At 38.2% G+C, this 27,876-nt stretch overlaps 1 protein-coding gene across 1 annotated transcript; it reads left to right on the top strand.

Moving 5' to 3' along the window:
* Window positions 1–20,031: 20,031 nt before the first annotated feature.
* On the top strand, window positions 20,032–24,342 carry LOC140950291 (cytosolic beta-glucosidase-like). The gene is made up of 2 exons (XM_073399518.1): window positions 20,032–21,352; window positions 22,722–24,342. Exons 1-2 carry the CDS (start codon window positions 20,076–20,078, stop codon window positions 23,023–23,025), a joined length of 1,581 nt encoding a protein of 526 aa, XP_073255619.1. The 5' UTR covers window positions 20,032–20,075; the 3' UTR covers window positions 23,026–24,342.
* Window positions 24,343–27,876: the final 3,534 nt, after the last annotated feature.

Below are 27,876 nucleotides of genomic sequence, written 5' to 3'. Positions count from 1 at the left end.
ACGGCGCCAACGGTGCACAGGGAAGTAAACTGTTGTATTGATGGATGAATACATCTTTAATTCACTGAAATTTACATATGCAGATTTAGCCTGCGTAGCAGTCGTCTTTTAGTCAGGCGCGGAGGGCCAGTGAAATGGAGCTCCTAAGTATTTCTTTGTTTCGCTTGCTCTCTCCATGCTGACAATGCAGCTTGTCGCACTGGGTTACTCATGTAAGTTTTACGTGTATTGTCCCTTGACCAGTCTGTCCCAAGACGGTCCCGAAACTTTTACTATTAGGATACGGTTATTTGTGCATTCATCATTTTCACATAGATCATAATATACACTTAATGTCAGATTCTGAGGGAAACAGTTAGTCATCTGAGTTTGTTTTTCCGAGAGTCCAGACTCCTGATGTGTCCCGAGACGAAGGCGAGGGAAACATTAGGACTCGAGGAAAAACAAAACTAACTGGTTTCCCGAGGGACCTGACATTAAGTGTTTCAACGTACTTCAACAGCAACAAAAGAATACGCTTAAGCGGAACGAATATATACAGATCGCTGATTCAACCCTATTTGTTATATGGCATAACAGCGTGGGGCCGAGCAGACAAAATCCACAGAAACAAAATCCTATGTCTTCAGAAACGTGCCCTTCGCCTCATGTTTTTTGGTGATTATAAAGCTCACACAGTACCCTTCTTCATTTCATCCAGTCTACTACCTCTAGATCTTCTTTACTTCAAGTCAGTTGCCGTCTTAATGTATGACGTCTCAAATAACACATCGCCACCTCAAATAAGTAATTTATTTAATTACCAACATAATATTCATTCACATAACACAAGATCATCAACAAAAGGCAACTTCTTTCTCGAATACTCTAGATTAGACAAGCTAAACATGTCTTTTTCAAGAAACGGTGTTAGAGTCTGGAATAACCTATCTAATGAAATTCGTCAAATGCCTAAAGTGAAATTTAAACGCAACATTCACAATATGCTCCTTCAGAAACTCTCGGAGGCGAATGAGTATATTGATCTATTGGATTTGAATATGTCTTGAAAACTAAACTCAGTTCATTCTATTAGCTTTCTATCTACATTATCCTTCCAGCTTCCCATGTAATCTGCCTTATTTCTCCTGAGAATCTTCGTTATTATTACTAGTCAGTATTCAGTATTCACCTTATTTTAATGTATTGTACGATGATAATTAATTTTACTTAGTATTGTAATTGTATTGTATTGTAATTGTAATTATTCACTTTGTATTTAGTATTCAGCTTATTTTAATGTATGTGCGATAATAATTAATTCTATTTAGTATTGTTATTGTAATTATTCTACTTAGCGTCGAGCCACTGCTCGCCTCGAATAGCTATAGCTAACTGCGAGCAGTGGTACATCATATTTTGTATTTTCTCAATTTTTCTTAATAAACTTGAACTTGAACTTGAAGTTGAATCAAAAAAGTCGACTCAGTACTTATTAGAACAAAATTTAATTCTCAAATCCTCTGAATGAATGATGTACGGAGCACTTCCTCCACTAGCTGCTGTTTCTCTTTTGGGATAAACTTTGAGAATCGTTGCTTTTGAGCTTGAGGCGTCGCTTGTGTATTTTTATTATTTAGAGTGGTTATTTGTATATAACCAAAACAAGGGTGGTTATTTAAGCAATAGACCACACTTTCTATGGGTTTACCGGCGTGATAACCCACGCGGGATGTTGGGAGAATACGAGGCGAGTGATTTAAAAGCTTTTCGAGTGTTCTCCCAGCATCCCAAGTGGGTTATCACGCCGGTAAACCCATAGAAAGTGTGGTCTATTGCTTTTATAAAATAACTTTTAGTAGAACGGAGTCTTTTAGGTAAAAAATATGGTTTTAGTACTGTGATCAAGTCATGTCTTCTCTCTAAAGTCATCATAAGCCAATCATGACTCACGATTTAATAGCGCTGAACTTTCTCAAAACTCAGTTCAGTCAAACAACAAACAGCAGCACTTCAAAACACGACTTTTTTTACATGATAACTTATGAAAGCTGTTTTACAGAAAAAGTCAACATTTATTCATGCGAACGTACAATGAAAGAATACGTTCATGGTTTGTTTTTAATTTACTATACAGACGTGAACATCAGACTGTACGCAGCTGTTTTTTTGTTGAGTCGATCCGTAAGAATTTCGTGCTTACAGACGGAACTGGCAGCTATTGTAATGGAGGACTTCATTCACATTTTACAAGCCGAAGTGGTTTAAGAGCTGTTTTCTGGAATTTATTATGATTAAGAAATGCTGCGGTAACGACGTGGCTGCATTTGCGAAGTTGTCGCATGTAGCTTTATATGCACGTACAGCGACCGATGAAAATATGTCAGTGGTGGAAAAAGGTTTCTTTGCCGTAGCCACATATTGGCGTTAATATTTGTCGATTTGTAAAGTCAGGTGGTTTGAGGTAGGTTATGGTATCGATATCACCAAATAATTTGTGCAAATGTTGGAAAAACCAGCCCGAAACTCTGACATCTTTTATCATCGTTGGCAGCTTGTTTACAACCTACAGCGGCCGTTTTGGACCACATCTTGTTCAGAGATCTCTTTTTGGAACAATTTCTTTCATTAAGCAACTTAATTTTGACATAAAATAAATCAAGAATGCTAAACTATCCGTTTTGTTGCTGGTTGGCACATGGTTAAGTTTTCCTGGAGACTTTCTACACCAGAAATTCACAGAGTTGTTGTCTTTCTCTGCGATTTGGCATCGTCGTGAAATGTAAACTGCTTTCCAGCTTTGTACTTTATTACTTTTAAAGCTATGGCAGTAATAAAATGTGGAAACCAACGCTTTTGATGTTAAGAAGGGCTGGGTAAGTAACTTGTTCTGTTTTTTAGCCTTTGTAAAATCATTGTTTGCAGATCAATAGCCGGTTTTGTTTATGGCTCTTGGTCCTGATGCCTTTTTCTATGGGTTTACCGGTATAATAAACCATAGGTTTTTGACCAATCAGACCAGGCGTACTATCTCACATTACAGTTTTATTATTTCTAAATAACCAAAATATATGAAATTGGTTATTTGTAAACAAACTGGACAATTGGTTATTTAGTAAATAAACAAACATGAACAATTAAAAATCCAAAACTGGGCGAAAATGGTTATTTTATACAGAAATGGTTATTTACGTAATTTGGTCTTAGGAAGTGGCCACGTGGCCCATTTTCCGGCTCAGCTCCCATAACGACTTCCACTTCTATTTCCAACATAGCTTCTTCCGAAAACATAGCGCGGCTAAATGCAGAAATGGCCCTGAGCTGCTTTGAAGTTAGTTACTGAACGATCCAAATCTGATACATGCCACTACAGACTGTTCACATCACAGGTAGCCCAAGCTCGAAAAATGAGCATCGGCATTGTTGTGTAACATTCAAAATATAAGGATTTGTATGGGGAAAAAAACCTATCGTTTCTGTAACCTACGAAAATGAAAGGATTTCAATAAATACTTAAAATGTGTGTTACGTCTCTCCTGTGTGGTCCACGCGCCGATTTATGGCCGTTTTATACAGAGAGAAAACCGTTTACATAAAAACCCATAAAACGGTCGGCATCGGCCTGTGGACCACACAGGAGAGACGTAACACACATTTTAAGTAAGGTAAGCTGTTTTTTATTGAAATCCTATCATTTTCGTAGGTTACAGAAACGATAGTTTTTTTTCCCATACAAATCCCTATATTTTGAATGTTACGCAACAATGCCGATGCTCATATTTCGAGCTTGGGCTACCTGTGTTCACAGTCCCTATTTTTCCGTAAGATCGTCGAGATCGAGCACTTTGCATTACGGGCAGCCATTTTGAAAGACTGTCAAAACTACTTAGGGGGCGGGGGATGGTTTGGGCGGAAGGGATAAAAATAGCCCCTGAGTAGTTTTGACGCTCATCCAATGGCTGCCTGTAACGCAAAGCCTATTGCGACAGGATTCTCTAATCATCCTGATATTGTGGAATTCTGTAGGCACTTTTGATCATTGGTCAAGCCAATCTTTGCCCAAAGAGATCTCAGGAGCAGGAAAGTTGCATTTCCCTGCGTATTGATTTACTGAAAATGTCCCGGGGAAAAAACTGGAATAGGATTTCCGAGACTCTAAATTTAAAAATTTTCTGGGGGAGCATGCCTCCAGATCCCGCTAGGTTGGGTCGCCTTCGGCGCTACAACTTTCCTCCCCACGAGAACGATTATAACATCATTATGGGAGCTCTAAAATGGAACGGATTCTGATAGAAATTATGATAACTCGAAAGAACAGACGGGAGCCAACCTTAATTCTCCTGTCAGCAAATGATGTGACCAATTACATTGTAGAAGAAATCGAAAAGAGAGACACTTTATTTGGTATTTCATTAATTTTTTAGCAAGTACAGAATTGAATCCAGCGATTAAATATTTTCATGGGATCAGGGATCAGGATTTGCAACAATTTTGGATCAGCTATCAGAATTTTATGACCAAAATGTGAGATCAGTCGGGAAAATATATACCTCGTTAAGACCCTGTTGTATAACAAAACAATGTAAAATACGATACGTTTCATGGAAATGTAAAATTATTTTTGAATATGTGTAATGTCTGAAGATTAATTAAAGGAGAAGGGAACAAATTAGTCACGACACGACAATTCGTTGGATAATCTCTGGACTATCATGAAAACCAACTGCAGTAGATGACGGTAAATGAAGACTAATGGTGGTAGATGAAGGCGTATGAAGGTAAAAGAAGCCTAATGAATATACATGACCGTGGATGAAGGCTAATAGGGGTAGATGAAGGTGAATAAAGGCTAATGGAGGAAGAAGACGGTAGATGAAGGTCAAAGAAGGCAACGGTAAATGGAGGCGTATGTAGGTAGATGAAAATTAATGACGAACGATGAGTGTGAATGAAGGTAAATGAATTAGAATGAAGGTGAATGAAGATTAATGAAAGCGAATGTAAGTGTACGGAGGAAAATGAAAGTAAATGAAGGAAAATGAGGGTGGAAGAAGGTAAATGAAAGAGAAAAGAGGAAAGTGACGGAAGTGGAAGAAGCCATGTTGCAAAATAGAAGTCTGCAAGACGTTATGGGAAATGAGCGGGAAAATGCGCCACGTGGCCACTTGCTCCGACCAAATTAGGTAAATAGCCATTACTGTATTTAATAAACATTTTTGCACATTTTTGGATTTTTAATCATCCATGTTTGTTTTTTTGGCAAATAACCAATTGTCCAGTTTGTTTATAAATAACCAATTTTTAATTCTGCCTGCATTTTGGTTATTTAATAAATAACCAATTTTGCATAATTGGTTATTTAATAAATAACCAGTTTTGCATTTTGGTTATTTGATAAATGACCAATCTCACATTTTGGTTATTTAATAAATAACCAATCACGCATTTTGGTTATTTAATGAATAACCAATCACGCATTTTGGTTATTTAATAAAACCAATCTCGCATTTTAGGTATTTATTCCAATCTCGCATTAGGTTATTCAGAAAAAACCACGTTTTGATTTTTGGTTATTTGCTAAATAACCAAATTTCAGTTTTGGTTATTTGTAAATGACCAATTTTATAGTTTGGTTATTTAGAAATACCGTAAAATTCAGAAAATAAGCCCCTCCAAATATAAGCCCCCCAAAATCGTAACGCAAAAAACCCTCCGTTAAATCGCCCCTCCGAATATAAGCCCTCCGGGGGGCTTGTACTTGAAATTTGCCCTCGAAAACAAAGTAAAACAAAGCAAACATGGTATATTTCATTCCCACTACTGCGCTACCTTAATCGATTTTGAAACGCAAATTTCCGTCCGTGCATAAGCCCTTCCGAATATAAGCCTCTCCAAAAATAAGCCCCTCAAAACGGGCCTTTGAAAAATATAAGCCCCGGGGCTTATTTTCGGAGTTTTACGGTAATAAAACTGTACTTTGGTTATTTGTAAATAACCACCCTTGTTTTCGTTATATTCAAATAACCACTCTGAATGAAAAAGATATATTTGGCACCCTATATTCATAAACCTTCATTCGCCTTCATTTATTTTCATTCACCTTCATTCTAATTCATTCAACTTCATTTACCTTCATTCACACTCATTTTGTGTCATTGACTTTCAATTCATCTCCCTACATAGGCCAGCCTCATTAGTCTTCTTCCACCTTTATTCACCGTCATCTATCCCATTAGCCTTCATTCACCTTCATCCACTTCATCTACCCCCATTAGCCTTCCTTTACCTTCTGAATCCCCTTCATTCATCTGTTTCCTTTAGCGTTCATCCACCTTCATCCACTTTCATCTCCCTCCATTAAGCCCCCATACCTTTATCTACCTCCATTAGCCTTCTTCATCCGCCTTTATGTAACAAAACAATGTAAAATACGATAAAACGCAAAATTAATTGTGCATGATTTATAATGTCTGAAGATTAAAGAGCAAGGGAGCCAGTTAGTCAGAAATGAATAATGAGACGGCACAATAATTCGTTGGATAGTCTCTGACTATTTTAATGAAGACTAATAGAGGTAGATGAAGACTATTAAATGGTGGTAGATGTAGGCGGATGAAGGTAAAAGAAGGCTAATGAATGTAGATGACCGTGGATGAAGGCTAAAGGAGGTAGATGAAGGTGAATGAAGGTAAATCCGGAAGGCCTATTTAGGGAGAAAAATAGAAAGCCAATGACCCAAAATGAGTGTGAATGAAGGTAAATGAAGGTGAATGGATTAGTATAAAGGTGAATGAAAATAGATAAAGGTGAATGAAGGTTAATGAAATCCAAAAGTGAAAGGTGCATGAAGGAAAAGGAGGGTGGAAGAAGGTAAATGAAAGAGAAAAGAGGAAAGTGAAGGAATGGAGAATGGAGGAAGATAGATGATATAGACACGCGGTCAGCACGGTTAACAGTGTTCTTTCAAAAGGCTCAGAGCCATTCCTGCAAATAGTAGCTAGTGTCATCGTTGCAATTAAGAAGCCATGTTGCAAATAGCAGTGTGCACGTCATTATGGGAAATGAGCGGGAATATGGGCCATGTGGTCATTTGTTACAACCTTATTACGTAAATAACCATTTTTTGCACATTTTTGGATTTTTAATCGTCCAGGATTGTTTATTTACTAAATAACTAATTGTCCAGTTTGTTTATACATAACAAATTTTCCATTCTTCCTGCGTTTTGGTCATTCAATAAATAACAATTTCGCATTTTGATTATTTTATAAATAACCAATTTCGTATTTTGGTTATTTAGTAAATAACCAATTTCGCATTTTGGTTATTTAACAAATAACCATTTTTTTATTTTGGTTATTTAGAAAATAACCACTTTTTAATTTTTGGTTATTTGCCAAATAACCAAATTTCAGTTTTGGCTATTTGTAAATAACCACTTTTACATTTTTGTTATTTAGAAATAATAAAACTGTAATGTGGTTATTGATGCCCCATAAAAAACAACAGCATTGTGCCTAAAATTACGCTCGAAAAGTAGTATTACGCCACAGGTGGCCCAAGCTCCCAATATGACCATCGGCACTGCAATTTTCCCTTTCGTAAACAAGCGATGCCATTTTTAACGATAGATGCCTTTCCTGATAATTAACAGTTGATGCCATTTATAATGGTCGATGCCTTTCCCTGAAACAGTCGATGCCATTGAGTATGGTTAATGGCAAACGGGCTCTTGGAGGATAACGGATATCGTGATATTTGAAACAGCGTTGCGTTGTGGGAAATCACGAAAACACGATGTACATGGGTTAGTTCTGGGAACTCAACAAAATGGCGGATCAATTATAGCAATTCAAGTTAAGGAAGTTTCTATTGAAAGCGTTGCATCCACCCTCAGCAATAATCCTGCTGCATTGAATGCAAAACCCGACAAGTTAAGATCCATTAAAAAACCAACGGTCTGGAACTCGTTTCTAAGGGCTGTTGATAAAGGCAGTTGCTGTAAGTATGACATTTTAAATACTTTGAGGCATCTTTCATGTTTCAGCGCTGATTTCAATGAATGCGTAATTATCAAGTTTCGTTGCCGTGATATAATTTTACATTTATCGCTGAATATGTAGTGAGTTTTCACTAATTGAAAACGCACTAAACAGCAAACAAAACGCTTGCCTTCAAAAACGTTCCCTTGGATCTGCCTCGACCGTACCCAGACGTCTCTCTTTCGATGAAAATGTGCGCGCAAAGGAAGGGGGGAAGGAGACAACGGGCGAGACGGAAAGCGCTAGATAACATCGACCTAAACCAGATGAGTCATCGATATGTCAGCGGGGTCTTGCAAAATGACTGAAATTATCCGGTCGACTCGATCGCAGTTTGAGTTAGTTTATAAAACGGTCAATATTGTCGTTTCCAGTTTATATCACTAAAAAAAGGTTAAATCTGTAACAGACTCAGCTGCATTGCTATCTCATTTTTTAACATAGCTAGAAAATTCGCCTAACCAAAATTCAATAGCGCGAGCGTGCTTCATATTCCTATTGAGCACGCTGATGACGGCAATAAACTATTCGTAGTTCCTCGAGTTGTTGTGACCTTAGCAATCCTGAGTCTCCTGAGTGCATCCATAACTTAGCAGTACACGATAAAGCGTTTACCATGTCTTTTATAAGGAAATTTAAGAGGAAACGTTTTAATTTGCTAACCGATAGGGAAAAGAGGTGAGTGTTGTTGTTGTTGTTGTCATCTCCGCGAGTTGTGCGGGCTATGGCGTGAGCTCATTCTTTGCAAAGTTGTTTTCTCTCAATAACAATTTTTCGGTGAATTACATGATAGTTTTTCCGGCACCTAAATATGGATTTGACCATCATTTTAGAGTAGACTTTCTCTCAGCTTCAGGATAAAAACATAAGCTTAACTGTGAGGAAAAAAAACATAGTCACGTAAACATTGACGCGTACTGCTTTGAGCGCGCCCTACAATAATAATAATAATAATAATATTTAATACTTACATTGCGCTTTTTCTATAAAAATACTCAAAAGCGCATAACAATATTATTAATAACTAAATTAAAAACCAGTAAAATTACCCGGTAAAATTACAATATTTAAAAATAAATAAATAAATAATCTAACTAAAAGCCTTCTTAAATAAATATGTTTTAACAGAGCGTTTAAAAGAGTCGATTGATGTTTCCTGTCTTATTGGCAGAGGAAGACTGTTCCATAAAAAGGGGGCAGCCATCGATAACGCGCGATCTCCCAAAGTCTTCTTCGTTCTTAGCCGAGGCCTTTCTAACAATATACCATTATTGTTACGGCGTAATTGGTAACTTGAGTCCTGTAAGACAGAGACAAGATCATTAAGATAGCTAGGCGCAACACCGTGAAGAATCTTCAATGTAACAAGGAGAATCTTAAAATCTACGCGTAAGCGCACTGGTAGCCAGTGGAGTTCTCTTAGCAAAGGAGTAACGTGACAATACTTAGGTGCGCAGTAAACCAATCGAGCACTGGCATTCATGACTCTTTGAAGTTTCTTAATTTGATACTCAGGAGCACCGTACAATAAACCATTACAGTAGTCAAGCCTGCTCGTGATGAACGCGTGAACAAGTCTCTCGGTGGACTCACGAGACAAATACTTCCTAATGTGCCGGATATTGTACAAATAATAAAACGCGCTAGCACAAGTCTTAGGCACATGAGTCGACATGTCCAGATGAGAATCGAACCATCGAACCAGGTGCCCAAATTGCGCACTGAAGAGGCAGGCGATACCTCAGCTTGGCCGATCTTGATCTTCACGGGACGAAAAATTGGATTTACGACACTTTTGACACGCGTCAAAAGTTAAATCAAATATGGTATTGGCTTTGACGTCACCTTTGACGCGCGTCAAAGATGTCGCCAAATATATAACCTCTGTGCTTACTCCTTTGACCTCGGTAAAGGTGAAGTCAAATTGGTAACAACTTTGACTTCTCCTTTGACGTGCGTCAAAGATCAAGTCAAATGCATCAATGCTTTGCTATTCCTTTAACCCTTATCAAAGGCGTTGTCAAATATGCTGGTAACTTTGACTTTACCTTTGACGCACGTCAAAGATAAAGTCAAAAGAGTAGTGGCTGTGACCACACCTTTGATACTAGTCAAAAATGAAGTCAAATACGACCGCTACACTTCTACAACACTTTTGAATGGTGTCAAGGGTGAGAGCAAATATGCAATGAATTACTTCTACAAACACTTATGTCGAAACTGATTTTAAGAAAGGAAATTAAAAAGCTGTATTTGAATACTGTTTTAAAGATTTTTATACGACAATACCGAACACAGGCTGGTAATCATTGTAATTGGTGTTTATAATTATTTTTGAAAATGTTCTGGAATATGTACTTTTTCGAGGTGAATTAAGTGAGTTTTGTTTTTTTCTTATCTTGAGTGGATCATTTTCCCCTTGATCGATTAATATACGATGAATAAATGATAGCGACGCAAAACAATGACTCAACAACTGGACGATGGAAGACTGAACCCAAGCAAGACACCCTGTTTTTGGCGCGAAATTGTCGCGGCTGCAAACTCTCTCCGCCCGCGCAAACAAACAAACTACGCAGATCTGAAGAAAACAAAAGCTGCTTTTTTGGACGAAGCAGTCCAGCTTTTTTTTAACAAATATTTTCGCCCTTATCTCTGATAGAGTTTAGACTACAAACTTCTTCAAAAGGTACGTGTCATTCTTTTCTATGTGTGCATGCAATAGTTCTTCTTCAAACTTCATAGTTGTTTTACTATGTTAAGCTTACAGAAACCAACTCCGAACAGGCGTGTATATCGTGCTTGGGAGCTTTTCTGATCGTTAAATCTGGTTCAGTAAACTATAAAAATCTTTCTGTATCACAGTAGAGTTTACATTAGATCAAGCCCTTTTTCTTAATGGGGTTAATGCATTGCTGTAAAAGTAATGCCTGGCTTATAGAGCGGTTTTCACTTGACTGTCGTAAAACCAAAACCAAAGTAAATACACTAGCCAACCAAAGGGCGTACTAAAACCAAAACCAAAACCAAAACCAATCCCTTTCGACAGTCAAGTGAAAACCGCTCTATTTCACAATGCAATTCAACTAAAAACTTCATGCGAGAACCTACTAACATCAAGATTAACCAACTCTGGTTTTTCTAACAGTTTATATTTATCTGCGAGAACTACTCAGGTAATGAAATAATATAAGACTTACATATATCTTTTTTCATTGACAGTGTACTTCAATAAAAATGTCTGTACCAGACTTTGATGGGCATATTACTGAAGCAAGTACATAAGCTTATTTGAACAGGATTCAGTGCAATTTATCAAACAAAGAGGTGTGATTATTTGAAGACTTCGGATGTTTTGCGAACGTGAGTATCTCTTTCTATTGATTTTTCTGGGTTCTATACGTAATGGGGCTCATACTGCATAATTAATTTTAAAAATATTCCATTGATTTTTTTACCACTACAGTGGCAGCTGGGTATGTTTCAACATTTAATAACAATCATTCAAACATACCGAGCTGTCCCTTCATTATTGTTACTGGACAATAACTTTGGCGGTTAAAAAGGTAGAAAAATAGCCGCGTAGCAAGCTTTTCCGCGCGAGTTTTGTGCAAGAGGGCAAAAAAAGAGGAAGGAGCGGTCGGGAGGGGCTAACTCGCGCAATAACTCGATTGGAAACGCTTGTTATGCAGGCTATGTATAATATAAAGTGTTTCTTTAGTTTAATTTTAAGCTTTGGGCATAGAGGGAAATTTTGATTGGATTTTCCCGGACTTTATTATGTGATAATAAGGCTCGATTCAAACGTCAAATTTCACAGGTGACGAACTTAATGACAATACATGTACACGAAATGTAATGTTTCAAGTTTTGATAAAGGTAAAGAGAAAGGGGGATTTTCTGAAGAAAAGGAGCGATAGTAAAAAGGGAGTGGGGCCAAAAAATTTATTTAAAACACTATGAGCTTTTTATCTCAAATTTCTATTTTTTTTTTACAATTATTTCACAGATAAAAGAACCAAGGCAAAGTGATAAGTCTCCAGTGGGAAAAAAAAAAGCACACAACAGAGGAAGATTGAAGTCAGATACATGGCGTTTGTCTTTCACTTACATCAAGAGTCAAAAGCACTCTAGAATGAAAATCTTCGCAAAGATAACATCAAGACAGATAGGCCCCTGATCAAGAACATTTCTTACTTACCATGATTTTAGCACTGGCTTCGTGAAAGAGTGTTTTAAACTATTTTGCAGGTTGCCGTCCGTGACAACAGCGTGAATCTGGAACATTTATAGTGCTTCAAAAATTTGCGGCAGTCATTATGATTGTCCATTGACAAACTGCATTGAGTACTTTAGACAATAAATCGTGAAAATGTTTTAAAAAACCATTTTTATGCGTTTAAAAAAGTTTTAATTGGAATTATTCAGCTTTCTAATCATCTAGTGAGGTTTTAGGACAATAAAGTACAAGATTAAGAACTCAATCTCTTATCTGTCCACCTTTTTCAACGGTATCCAGTTCGCAATTGAATTTGACTGAAAATCTCAAGTTGGATTCTAGCCTGTATATCAAGCGCTTATGACTAGCGAGGCAATAACGCGGCATTCGCGCGAAACGTGAGGAGAACGAGGAATTCACGCGAAGCGCGAGACGAGCGAGAGGCGCGATGCGAGGGGAGGAAAAAAAACAAACATATTTGGCAACACCTTTGTTAAACCTTTGACTTAAATCTCACACGCATTTGACGACAACTTTGTCACACATTTGACCTGAGGCTCAGACCCTTTTGACGACACTTTTCACAAGCCTTTGACTTTAATCACAGACATAACTTTGCCGCGCTTTTGTCACACCTTTGGCCTGAATCTCAGACATATTTGACGACGCCTTTGATAGGGGTACAAATGCTAATGAAATATACCTTTGACGCGCGTCAAAGGTAGGGGTTAAAGGCGTGACAAAAACGGCCTTTATCGCCTGAAGACGCGCCTTTGACCGCGGGCAAATGTAAACATTTGTCGCGCGTCAAAGTTGTACAAAGGTGTGCAAAGGTGGCCTTTATCGCGCGTTTGACTTCACCTTTGACGTTCGGTAAATCCGTTTTTTCGTCCCGTGCTTGTCAACGGACACCTTTGATAACTGTCATTCCGTGCCAATGATCAAGAACTCAGTTTTATCGTCATTTAGCATTAACTTATCATCTCTCATCCATGCGCGAACGTCACGAATACAGTTCTCAATCGCAAACACAGCATCAGCCTCGCTGGTCTTATCAACGGGATTAAACGATATATATAGCTGCGTGTCTTCCGCATAGGTGTGAACGGATGGCAGATGAGATTTCAAGATGTCAAACAGCGAACTCGCGTAGATGGTAAATAAGAGGGGGCCCAAACAAGAACCTTGTGGGACCCCGCAAAAAAGAAGTGTGCTGCACGTGCAAAGTTGTTGTTGTTTTTGTTGTTGTTGCTGATGAGACCTGTTGTTTTTTTTTTGTTTGCGTATTTTTTTTGCCGTTCTCGTTGCCTCCGTCGTTTAGCATTACACGATTGTATTTTTACGTGAGTAAATTATCAAGGATAGTGACGAGAGCTTCTCTGTTAGCCCTGGCTAAATCTGTATGTCAGTGTTGTTTGCAACCTTGCTTCTCAAAGATTGGTTAGAATTAAAAGCTTTGGCTCTCGCTTTCTGGATATCGGCTCTATTTTCTGGGAAAATGTGGAGGCCGCAAGCATCGCCTGGATTTCTTTCTTGAAAGACGACCCGTTTCATATCGAAGAATATGTAATATGGACTTCTAGTTTTCTGATTGGCTGTATTGTGAATGGCGTGGGATAAAACTCCTGGTCATCGAATACTCAATTACAGTTGCAATTAATGCTTGGCTCAGTGTCTCAGTAAGTAACGAGCATTTTACACTTTTTTTTTTCTCGCAGAGGCCTATCAACATGAAAGACTACGACAAGAAGCTGTACGAAAATGTGGAGGATTTAATGATTTAGAAGGCAGTTGCCAGCATGCACAAAGTAGTTTTTTTTTCTTGAAACTCCATTGAATAGAGCTCTGTGACTGAAAATAAAATGACGAAGTCATTTTGCCTAAAAAAAATTAATTGTTTATACTAACGATTAACTAACTGACTAACGCCTTTTTGAATTCTTTAAGACTAGATCTCAACAATCTTTTAAAATGATGAAAAGAGCAATGATAATAATCAAACCAACTGTATGTACCAATTATTGTATACAATGGGCATACTAATTAAAATCGTTTCTTAATTTTTAATATGTTGACAGCTAATAAAAAGGTATATATTTAGCCGTCTTTATATTCTAACCGCTACCTCACGGCTAAGAGAAAAATATATTTTTAAAAAACATTTGAGAGAGTTGTGCTTTTTGAATAGTGCAGTCAAGGTTGCTGAAGCTCGGCAGGTTCGCGCTCCACCAGTGAATTTTAGCTGCAAAGCAGTCGTTTCCATTGTGCTAGTCTCACAGGCAGTCGTGCTTTGAAACACAAAACGGCCTCGTAAGATACTAGTCTAAGAGAGGAATACTTTAGGAATATTTATGTAAGGATGTGCCAGTGAAACCCTTGGATTCTTAACTTATTTTAGACTTAGTTCGACTGAATTTCACGTCCTTATACTGGACTAAAGCCCAAAAATCTCTCCCTATTCTAGAGTCACTATTTTTCAGCAATTACTGAGGAAGACGCTCTCTTTGCAATTAAACTGAGTGGCGGGTAAATTAAGATTTGGGGATTTTATTTTTTTGCGTGTCAATTTCTGATTTTTCAGTCTAGACTTTCAACCAATTGATCAGAGTGCAAAAACTATACCCTATTCTAAACCCAAACTCTCTGATTTCTTAACCACATCCCAGACTAAATTGCTTGAAAACCATCCCCTTCACAACAACAAATAGCCACAAATACCTATATTAATACAGTATCTGATATATGGATATATGGTAGCCCTCCCTGCTAGGGATGGAGTGTATCACGATTGTCAGAGGGACACACAAGGGACCACATACTATGCTACATTATTTGCTTGAGTGGAAAATCTCAGACGTTAGAAGAATACAAAATTGCATCCGCCTTTTCCATCTTTCGATAATCGTCCAAGGATATTTCCTCACGGTCTGCAGTGTAATATTTAGGTCATCACATGACAGGTGTTCCACTATTCCGGTCCCCATTGCATGTCCTATTTTATTCTTAAGTCTTATGTTAACTTTAATAAAAGTGTTCTTTAATTTCCTGTTTCCTTCAGTCATTGCTTGTATCTCTCAGGTTATGTGCTCTTTGCCAAAGTACCCACAGTCTCAAGTTCTGCCGCTGTCACATGAATCTTGAGTAAACACGTACATTTTGCCGTTTAGTATAGTCAATTCAACAGGACTAGGCCCAGTAAGGTCTGTAAAATTACTCTGTTTCCTTGTAATTCGTCATGAATTTGTGCCCCGTAAATGTGACGGAGTAACTTATCTCTATGAATTATTTGCTTTTGCCGCTTTTCACCCGTTTGGTGTGCTTTGTTTTGTTTACTATTAATCTTACGTGTAACTTACATTTCTGAATCTGATTTCGTTGCTAATTTATTGCATGAAGTAGTTTTCAGTCGGAGATTAAGCTTATAGTAATAAGCCCCACGATTTCAATTCAGCCAGAGGAAATTAACCAATTATTTTAGTTGTGTATTATACGTTTCTCTTCAACCTTTCATTAAAAAAATAATAACAAATAAATAACCGGATTAGTTTAAAACTAAGCTAAATATTTTTGTTTTAGTGCCTCAATTCTGATGTCTGTGTACCAAATAACGGTTGAGCTAATCGGTCAACAAGTGTCATCGACTTGTCTAACGCTAAAAATCTTGGAGTTGCCTTTAAAAGACACTATCAAGGATGGAAGTTTCAAACATACGCTCCCTAGCTAGCTATTTAAATTATTTCATTTGCTCTTGTCAAGATGCCTCGGACCCTTTTTTACCAACTAATAACAAATCCACGAATTTTCAATTCAGCACAACGGGTGTCTACTTACAAGAACCAATCAACAGCGAGAATAAGTCCAACGTCATGCAATGGTAGATTGACAGCTTGAATTGATTGTCATGACATCAGAGCCTGGTATCCCAGCTGCGCCAATTTCGAGAGCAACAGCTATAAAGCTGAGGTGTTAAAGACGAGTGAGAATTGTTAATTATGTAGACGAATGAGATATACACATACTTAAACAGGTGCAGACAGACTGAGGCTATATTCACACAATAGACCTTTTTAACGATACGGCGGCCATGTTGAATTTAGTAGATTTAAGGAGTATTATGGGATGCCCAGAAGGCACTCGCTCTTTATTCACGGGCGCTTTTCGGGCAAGAAGAGAACTTCACTGTGTATTTCTCGGGTAAAAAGGCAATCATTATTACATCCAAACAAGGCACAACGATCTTTTTTTTCCCATTAAAATCTTTTTATAGGAAAAGCGAGTATATGCCTCTTGGGCATCTCATAATACTCCTTAAGTCTAATTAATTCAATATGGCCGCCGTATCAGTGCAAAGGTCTGTACCGGATAAGTTTTCGCGCCGACAAGAAAAGCTTAGAATGAACACCTACGATTTGTGACTCTGCTCTTATGAGATCGACACGGCGCGGCTTTGCTCCGTTACAGAAACAGCGCCGCAATCACCGTTCTTATGTGTGAACAGAAGCCCTATACGGTATGGTTTTTCGTGGCCGGGCGCCAAGGAAATCTGGTGTGGTGTGGACATAACTGGAATTTAAAACGCGTTCCAGGACTGAGGGTGATGTCTTTTAACTAAGCCACGAAGATAGTAGTAACGTCTCGATACAGAGCTGAATCGTTCATGTTTAACGTGGCGCCAAGGGGTAGCATAAAGCGACAGATGAGTGGGCCGACATTGTTATTTTCTTCTACACATCGATTTGTCGTTGGAAGTGTGAAATGACATTTTCCCCAACCCAGGCCACCTGCCTCTCAGTCACTGAACGATAAAAACATAATGGCAACAGTGTACAAGCGTCAAAAACTCTACGTTCATGATCATGTTTTATGCTAAGGTTGTAAACGACCCAACAGAGTGAAGAATGAAATAATAAAAGCTTGATAATATAGGCATGTTGACATAAAAAAAGGGGGAATAAATGGCGGCAAGTAGCGTGGCCGTGTTCTAGCTTTATTAGGAACACATCAACAATACAACAGAGTTTAATGTTTAATGTTCTCCCGCAAAACTAAAATCTAATCGAGGCGGGGGAAGGCAAGAAAAAAGGAGGAAATATTAATGCTATAAGAAAAAATAATCAAAAACGAAACAAAACAAAAAGAAAGAGGAAAATCAAAAGGCACATTGAGTATATATAAATAAATTAATTAAAAAATTCTTAATAAAGTATGTACAGTATATCTAACACATTATATTAGTTTAAAATAAAACTCGTGTTTATCTGACTTTATAAACATTGTAAAATCCTTTTTTACGGATATGTTTTCAAAAAGACAATTATTTCTACGCCTAATGCGTAAACTTCAAAAGAAATACTTGCATATGCACTGCGATCGTGACAGCGACTCTTTAAGTATTAGCACAACTAAAAACAAACAAACAAACTAGAACACTACCGCTTTTAACCCCACTTTTTCCTCTTGGCTACATTTCGTCGTTTAGACTATGATTACCTCAAAGCTACTGTGTTTTGTCCTTACAAGAGCGACGAAAAAAACTGTCGAAAACTTAAAGTCGATTTGCCTGACAGTCTCCTGAAAGCAATTTTGCCTTTGCTACTTCGCTTTCTCTCGTGATGTTGTAAAGTGAGCCCAGAAAGGCAATGTTTCAAGTTACCAAACGTTATTCTGAATGGAAAAACCTAATAAATTATAATAACGCGTAATTGGACGCGTGTAATTTTTTTTCCCTGCAAAGACTGTAAGCAAACTCGATAATTGCCCGCAAGTGTGCATGCAACAGTCAGCGGTAGTCAATACTGTGCATGAGTAACTCCTCGCTCTTATAGAATTCTGATTTTACAAGAAAAAATGCGCTCCTGGGAACTTGTGAAATCTCGAAGCATCTTACAAGGTACAAGTCCGGTCATCCCCTATTTTTATTGCTTTAACATTTTACTAGAGTTAAAAGGAAACGTCAAAGAAAAATTTAAAAAAAAATTCTACGGAATTAAATTTCCACTGCACGAAAATGTCCTATTTTCCACTTTTGGATAAAAGTCCTCTCTGTTGAATTTTAAGTAATAGCAAAAGTTGTCGTCCAAAAAAAACAAATGGGCCCACTGGCTTAGATTTGTAGTTATCTGTGCTGCAAGATAAAAAGGAGGTCCAAATAATCGCTAAGATACTTTGCCATGGTAACTGCTACTAGCGAAATAACGGTTATTTTAAGCATTTATGTATAATTCAACTCTACAAAAGTGCTGCTTTGACTTTGCCTTGCTTTTTTTGCTATGTCTTGTTAGGCGTGAAGTTAAGCTGGTAATCCGTTGGACTTGGGTTATACCAGGTAATGATACTATACAGCTTATCTAATAATGATAATTAAAATAATAATAATCAGACATTTATAAGGAGCGCTTTCCCGGGGTCCAAAGGCGCTATTTACAAGTTAATTTAAAACTGCTAACGGTAAAAGTTAAAATTGAAAAACCACAATAAAAAAAACTACAAAAACTAAAGATAAAATAATTTGAGATACAAAAACACCACAGTCAAGCTAATCAAGTTTGGGTTACTGATAACCGTGGTCATGTAAAATCGAGTTTTACCGAGGTATTGCTGCTTGATCAGATGAAAAGATTCCCATCTTTTTTCCATCTCTTCCCAATTTTAACCACCTACCAACTGTCTATAATAATGACTATAGATAGAACAAATTATTAAATTAAAGCTCGCCACAAATTTGCTTAAAAACAAAAAACCGCAATCAATACCAAACGGGAATAATCACATTCGTGATGGAAACCGAAACCGACTTGCGTGCCAAAATAAAAGAGAAATCGAACCGACAACCCCAATGCTCCCCCATGACAAGTAAAACAAAAAGCTTACGCAAACTTACAAAAATGCTTCTCCAATACCTTCTATAATCTACGAAAATATAAAGCGCAGTACACAATAGGTGCTATATTGCTTCTAGATGAAAAGAAACAACAAGGAAAAAACCAAAACCACACACTTTGGGTTTTTTATACTTGCAATTTTTCTTATAGACCTTTAATGACCCTCAATCACAAGACGGATCCGCGGTTATTTAGGCATGTTTTCACGGTGAAGTACGTCATATCTATTTTGTCTCAATGGATCTACATAATTCATCACCATGAACAGACAATCTTTGCTTTCCTTCTTGTTTTTGCTGTCTTTCTACGTTTAAAACGTGCCGTGTAGTAGAGTAATGTCGATAATTAATTTGTAACAGATCAGGACAAAATTTAAAGGAATAGCATGACGTAACTCTATTTTTTTTAAAAACTAAGATAAATTTTAGATTCGCAGAAGCAGACATTTTAACAGATGCTTGTTCTTTGAGGACAAATCTTCTCTCCCCAACATACAAACGTCTGGAAGACTTCTGTTGACGTGATTTTTTCGCAAAGGTTGCCATCTCTTCTGCTACAGTTTAATAGGTGCTTTCCCCATTCGCTTCTAATTCTATTGATTTCATAATTCCGTTTTTAATCAACAACTGCATTAGTTGAAACAAGAGAGCATCAATCCGTTCCTGTATATCATGTTATATAATCCGACTTTAGCCGACCCTCAATTAAACAAACAGGACCTGTCAGCAGTTATTTTTAAATGCTTTCGAAGCGTGAAATTCATTACACTTTTCCTTTTGCTTACAGTGGTGGACTCATCAAATCAAAGAAACTTTACTGAAATAGTCGAACAGACACAACAATACACAATACACTTGACATTATCGCGTTTTGCACTCCAGCAGTACAGCATCAAGCCATTTAAAAGGTCAGGAAACTTAATCAATCAGTCACTTACATATCCGATACAGCATCATGGCGTGTATTTGCTCTTTTATTTTGTTGCTGTATTTCGCCTTTGCTGGGTCTCTTGCGACGACATACGACGACTTCAAATACGGCAAATTTCCTAATGATTTCCTGTGGGGTGCTGCCACATCGGCATATCAAGTGGAGGGAGCTTGGAATGAAGACGGAAAAGGACCAAGTATTTATGATTTTTTGACCCACACCGTACCCAATCAATTCCGCAACAAAACGGGAGATGTGGCGTGCGATAGTTACCACAAGTACAAAGAGGATGTAAACATTTTGAAGAACTACGGAGCTAAAGCTTATCGTTTTTCTATCGCATGGAGTCGTGTCCTCCCTCACGGAACAACAGATCACGTGAACCAGCTTGGCGTCGACTACTACAACAATTTAATCGACGAACTCAAGAAGAATAACATCGAACCGCTCGTCACACTTTATCATTGGGATCTACCAGACGTTTTCCGATCGATTGGTGGCTGGACCAATCGAAGTATGGTCGAGTACTTCGATAACTACGCTCGATTCTGTTTCGACAAATTCGGGAGTAAAGTGAAGTACTGGATCACTCTGAACGAGCCGGCGATCGTTATGTTACGTCATCCCTTCTACATGTTTGGATACATATCGAATAAAACCAAGCTATCGACTCTACGATATCGCACGGCTTACAACCAAATACTTAGCCATGCCAAAGCGTATCAGACCTACAAGGAGAATTTCTATGCAAAGCAGGGTGGGAATATAATGCTTGCTTTAAGCTCAGGGTGGGCTGTCCCAAAAACTGACTCGATCCGGGACATGGCCGCTGCAGACAGGTACATGCAGTTTCATCTTGGCATCTTTGCGCATCCTATATTTGTGAATGGTGATTACCCTGATGTTGTTAAAAGCATTGTGGGTAACCGTAGTGAGGCTGCTGGGATTGCAAGCCGACTGCCTAGCTTCACTCAGGAAGAGAAAATTATGATCAAAGGAAGTTACGATTTGTTTGGACTGAATCATTACTCCACCGACAAAGTGGCTGACAGACCCTCAGGAGACGAACAATCGTTTAATGCCGACGAGGCTTTCATAAAGAGTGGTGACCCTGCGTGGCCAGATTGGGTCAACGGTCACGTGGCTCCATTTGGATTCCGTAAGCTGTTGAAATACATAAAAGACAATTACAACGACCCAACCGTTATCGTAACGGAGAATGGAGTTTCACCTCCTACAGTAGCGAGTAAAACCGGTGAAAAGAGGTTGGATGACGCTTTCAGAGTGCACTACCATAAGAGGTAAATACCCTGTTTATTCGATTATACGCCACGGCTTTTAGTTGAATACCTGTTGTTTCAGATGCGGCGTTTATTAATATTCAAGGGCGCCGTTCATTTCAAAATCACATTTCTTAAATCACTGACAACAATTACGATAATTCAATTGTAAATACAGTCAACTCTCGCCTTGCGGACACCCCGATAAAACGGACAGTAGCTAAATCCCCGGCAAACACAAATTAGAAACGTTTGACTGAAATAAACGCCCCCTGCTGCGGCTAAAGAAAGTCCAGATCCCTACAGTGCCCGTTATAAAGGGAGTTGACTGTATTATGTAAAACATAAATATGTTTTAAGTTCTTATGTCTCACTTTTCGCTGAGAGAGAATCGTAATAATTATCTGAGTAATAGTGTACACTACAAAGTTGCACCATTTTTCTTATCATCCTCGAATAAACGCCGCATTCTGCTAATTGGGTGCGGCGTTTATTTGAGAGCGGCTTCTATTCGATGGCGGTGTTTAATCGAGTGAAAACGGTAATTAACGTTCAAATATACAAATACTTCTGTACCTGAAAGGTAAACGAGTGCTGCCCTAGTGTTTCTCGCGTTCGGTTAGCGCGCGCAATTAGAATACTTAATGTGTAACTTTGGTGACGCAATTTGTTCGCCAAGTGGTCGGATGTTTTACTATCCTTCAGAATTATTATGGAATGATAGTTTAATAAAACCGCAGGCGTTGAAGATAATAATAAAAAACAAAAAACAAAAACAAAAAAAGGATTTTAAAAGAATTTCGAAACAAACACACATTCTTAGAGAGTTTTCGAGACTACGAAAGCTCCAGACATATAAAGTAACATCACCGGCGGTGTGAAGATATCTTGGCTAATATATATGTCATGAAAGAGAAATTCATCACAGACACGTTACAAGAGAGGATTTCAAGTAACGTCAACTAACTACATGCAACAAAAGCCAGCGTAGGTTGGTATATGAAAGCAATGCGTGTGCAAGAAATTATGGTAAAAATCAGGTACACTGTGGTTAAAAATACAGATGTTTTGTCGGTAGGAATCGCAAATTTTTGTCGCTGTACAGATTAGATCTGCTGCCTTGCTTGCTCGCTTCAGGCTCGTTCGCGCGGCAGCAATTAGGTTGAATCACGACATTTATCACGGAGTTTGTTACTAACTCAAAAGCACAGGCTTCTTGACAGCTGCAACAGCTCCTCCTAGCCCCCCATAGTTTAGGTAACAGCGGCTACTTCCATTAGACGAGGACTTGGGAAAATCACAGCCTCAACACATTGAAGTCAATAGTTTTCCTTGATCACGATCATGGGTGTTCTCATCTATTTATTGAACATTTCTTTATTTATTGCAGATATACTAATGAGATGTTGAAAGCGATCACCGATGACGGAGTTAAAGTGAAAGGTTACATGGCGTGGACGTTGATGGATAACTTCGAGTGGGGATCTGCCTACTCCACTCCGTACGGGATACATTTTGTCGACTTTGAAAACAACCCTAACCTCACCCGTGTTCCCAAGAAGTCTGCCAAGTTCTTCAAGCAGCTAATAGCAGACAATGGGTTTCCTGAACCAGTTTCAAAATCCAGAAGTTTGAAGATGGTTACTAATGATGCTTTGCTTTTCACCTTCGCCGTCGCCTTGATATGTAGCTGAAACGTTCTAACCATAGAGTATTGATAGTATCTGGGAGGAGGAGTGGAGCAAGACTCCCCTGTTGAAGAGGTGAGGATTGCTCCTCGTCTTATTTACGGGTCTTGTTTACCGGTGACAAATTGTAACTTTTTGCACTACTTGGCATCAACTAACCCTATTCACATTGGGGCGGGGCTTTTGGAGGGCCTCCTTCGCTAAACAGTTAAACAACTCAAAAGCAAAAAGCATTAACTGGAAGGGACAGCAATCAAGTATGCCGCAGAACTATTATCTGAAGTTGACCTGAATCAGGACAACACCTGATCACCAGAAATATACCAAGTGGACATATTGAAATCTGCAAAGTTGATCGTACTACTTGAACATTAACTGTAAAGTGCTTATTTGTGTTATTTTTTCATGTGAAGCACAAAAAAATTGCTATTTTTTCAAACCTGATTTCTACTTCTTGGTAAAATCAAAGATGGCGACCATTGTTGGTGACGTCACAGGCTTTCAACAAAGCCATCACCCAAAAATATACCTCATGTTGTTGAAAAGATCAAAGCCTTTATACTGAAGGCAAAAGCGTTCCGAACTACTACAACACATCAATAATTCTTGGTAGGTTTTCCAGCATCAACCCCGGAAAACCAACCAATCGATCATTTTGAAAATCAATCAATCTTTACTTAAACACTGAATCCCATTATAAAAATGCTCTTCCAGAGAGCCGTGCAATAACCATGCAATAAAACAGCATTAGATAAATCTAGTTATTTATATGGTACTAAATTACAAATGTGAGATGAATGATTTCAAGCTTGTCTGTCCTTTAACAGTGTTTGCATGATAGACTATTCCGGAGAACCGCCCTTCCATATTGGAAGCTGTTTTTCCAGCCTCGTTGTAGGGTCTTAAGACAATTAAATTATGTTTTGAGTTTCTTAGATTACAGGACTACATAATGTTTGTCCTATTGAAAACTTGAGCCAGATGATCTGGTGCAATGTTATTTTTAATTTATACATTATTGTGGCTAATTTCCTTGTCCTTCGTGCCCCATGAAGATTATCCCACCCGAGTTCATCCAGTACCTCAATTGATCATCTATCATTACTAGAGGAGGTTACCACCCTGGCAGCTCTGTTTTGGAGGGTCTGAAGTCTGTTACACATCCCCTTCCCACAGCTCCCCACACTATACTACAATAATTGAAATACGGTAGTGCAATGGAGTTGTACATCATAATTAATGTATAATAAGGTATTGGATGCCCTACATGTCTCAGAACTCCAATCCCTCGGGGAAACGTTCTTAGCAATTCTGTCTACATGATCTGTCCTCGTTAATGATTCATCTATCTCAACACCAAGATATTTATACGTCTCATCCCTAATCGACATGAATATTAACTGGTACTCAAGGTGTTATTGACTAGCCAGGATCATATATTTTGTCTTTATCACATTTGTCATGTTTACCCATTACCATTCTGCCTGTGATGTCTAAGATATTCGAGCGACATTTTCATCTCGCATTGCACGAGTATCTAAACCAGCTTGGCCTGCTATTCAAATACCAGCAAGGTTTCAGACTGTTTTACTCTTGCGAAACTGCTATGATTGAGCTTGTGGATAGGCTGTTAATGAACATGGACAATGGTCTTTTGATAGGACTATCATTAATCGATTTTCGTAAAGCTTTTGACCTCGTTGACCATGGGATCCTGCTCAGGAAGCTTGTGGTCTACCAACTATCAGAGGAGTCGATAGAGTGGTTCAAGTCCTATCTTGAAGGGCGACTACAGAAAGTTTCCATCAATGGTGTGATATCCAGCTCCCTTAGCATAAACATCAGGGGTTCCACAAGGTTCCCTTCTGGGTCCGCTCTTGTTTATCATTTTTATTAATGGTCTACCTCTAAGTGTAATAAACAAGAGCATGTACACCTATGCCGACGATACCACACAAGTTGTAGCAGGCCATAATGTCATGGAAGTGGGATCGGCTTTGCAGGAGGACCTTCCAAACATCAACAAATGGGCAGCAAATAAGCGAATGGCACTGAACACTGAGAAGGCTAAGAGTATACTGATATGCAGCAAGCCTAAACATCCATCACTTGCCAAGAACGGAGCTAAGTATCAAGTATAGTATCCAGTATCAAGTTATAGAGAATAGCAGCAGCACCATACTACTTGGAATCTATCTTGACAGCACCCTCACCTGGAACAAACACGTAGAAAAGACCAGAAAGAAAATTTGCAAGAGACGTGGTCTTCTCAAGCGTTCAAAACGATTTCTTACATCCCATGCAAGGGTAAATAAATGTTCTACAATGCTCTTGTGTAGCCTGTGATGGATTACTGTTCCTGGGTATGGGGTGACAGCTTTATTAGTCATTCCAATGCCATGCTCCCCCTTCAGAAGAACGCCGCCAGAATAATGATGGGTGCTCCCTGGGACGCTCCTTCTACGGTTCTTCTCAGCGAACTTAACATTCTCCCATTTCAAGAGCGAGTGGCAAACTAAAGGCAAAAATCGTTTTTAAGGCATTAAATCGTCTGCTGCCCAGCTACATTGCAGAGAAGTTTTTAAGATTCAGCGCAGTCCATGTCAGGGAAACAAGAAACAGCAAAAGAAATTTGAAGTTGCCCAGAATTAAACAATCACTCGGACAGTGGTCATTAATGTTCAGTACTGCAAGCTTGTGGAACAGACAGAGGAGACAGAGGAGTTAAAAGACTGCTCTACATACCTTGACGTCTTTCGAAAACAAACCTAAGCGAATTGAAGTTTGCAAATTGTAATGAACAATCCTTAGCAACTCCTTACTAGTTAGTCTCCTAGTTAATCATAGCTTTTTGATTGATTATTCTATTTTTATTTTATTTTATTATTTGTTTATTTTTTCTGAGGGCCATGTGTAGATTATCGGAAGATGTTAAGTGCTACCCTCAATAAAAAAGTTTTATTATATGTATGTTATTATTATTAGGCTAAGTTTATTCGCTAATAGCCATGTATGCAATTCATGTAGATCATGATTCATTTGTTTTCTAGTGTGTACTCATCAGAATGTGCAACATTGAAGCTACTATCATCTGCATACATCCGCACTTTAGAGTAGAGGTTACAAGATGGAAGATCATTTATACAAACAATAATTGTAGCTGACCAAGAATAGAACCCTGGGCAATTCCACATTTTATTATGCAGCTATCTGACAGCACACCGTCGATAAAAGTTTTCTCTGTTCTGTTTGTAAGGTATAAAGCAAACCAATTCAGGCTTGCTTGGAATACAACATATAGTTTTAGTTTGTTCAACAAAATTTTGCGATTCATAGTGTGGAAAGCCTTTTAAAGATTTAAGAATATGACAACATTTTATAGACCTTTATCCATATTTAGAAACCAATCATAAGTCGCATCTAACAAAGCGGTCAGAGTGGAATGTAGGGGTCTGAAGCCTGTCAAGAGATTGACAGTCAGCGGAAAGTAAACCATGCTCTGTCAGATAACCGTAAAGTCGGTTATGCTGGTAATACAAAAACTGGTCTGTAATTACCAGGAATGCACTTCTTGTCATCTTTGTATATTGGTGTCACTCTTGCCAACTTCCGGTCCCTTAGGAAAAATCCAGTTCTGATAGAAAGGTTAAAAAGATTGGTAAGGGATGGAGCTATTAATGCGTCTACCTCTTTTAACAGCATTGTAGAAACGCAATCTTGACCACAAGCTTTATTTTTGGGCAGAGTTCTTAACAAGTTGAGAACCTCACTAAGCTTTTGACAAAGTCAACGAACCGAGGCCTTGTTGTAAACAAGAAATCTAAGGAACCCTTTTTTTGTTTGTCTACTGTCCTTTTTTGAGTGGAGTAACTGGATGGATTTTGTAATTCATCAGTTGCACGCACTTGACAAGAGCTGCTCATGAGGAAAAGTGATTTCTGGCGCGCCGGGAGCTCCATGTTATATTTTCTGTAATATACTTTTTTCGGTAATATTACCGTGACAAGAATGTGTGTTGTGCTAAGAGATAAGTACTCGAACCACAGTTATCACTTTGAGACTAATTTTAGGTCATGCATAAATTATGAGCCTGGGTTGAGGAACACTTCCTCAGACTGAATGGAGGTAATTTTACACGCAAAGCTAAGGAAATGGCCTTTTCTACTAATTAGCACTACTTTGTTAGTTTTCTTGAGCAAGATGTAAAGAGCATATGTTATTACCTTACTGGTACTATTACTGCAAGTACGTACGTCTGAATATGAATGGTTTCGATCGGTTGACACTGGTACTTCTTAGAGTAACATGGTAAGAATTTTATCTCCAGATTGTTTTTTTCCCTTCCATATTGTTTTTGGCCTGTGCTTTTAGTGCACAGTAGATACCATATTTCCTCGAATAATAGCTGGGAAGATTTTCTTTTTCTTTTTTTTCACACCAATAGGAGGCGATTATTTTAAAATATTGCTCACTGGAAGTGGAGCCCTAAATATCCCATTAAGTGAAAAAATAATCACATCAAATATACTGAATGAACATGGGCTTTCAAAGTATTGAAAATTTGGTTACTTGCTTAATTTTTAATGTCAATAATCTAATTCAAACCTTGAAATGGTTAAACCTTGTTTTGTTGCTAAAGTTACCTTCAAGTGACACATTGCCGATGTTTCTTGGAGAAGGCAAGTTTGACTTGAGGTGACCTCCTTCTAAGAAAAGACAGGATTTCTGGCCAATAATTGTTTCCAAATAATTCTGACAATCTTCTTAACTGTGCCATTTCGAAGTCGCAAGCAACGATTCAGACCGGTGTGCTTCAATGCTGGGAATTTTTAAGGATTCAATTATTGACCAGAAATC

This window comes from Porites lutea, chromosome 10 (assembly GCF_958299795.1).
Source record: "Porites lutea chromosome 10, jaPorLute2.1, whole genome shotgun sequence".
In the NCBI taxonomy this organism is placed as follows: Eukaryota; Metazoa; Cnidaria; class Anthozoa; order Scleractinia; family Poritidae; genus Porites; species Porites lutea.
This window is presented reverse-complemented; position numbering and strand designations above follow the sequence as displayed.

Coding starts and splice junctions, on each gene's coding strand:
- LOC140950291 (XM_073399518.1), top strand. CDS start 20,076: ATGGCGTGTATTTGCTCTTTTATTTTGTTGCTGTATTTCGCCTTTGCT. Junction 21,353..22,721: donor AGAGTGCACTACCATAAGAG/GTAAATACCCTG, acceptor TATTTATTGCAG/ATATACTAATGAGATGTTGA.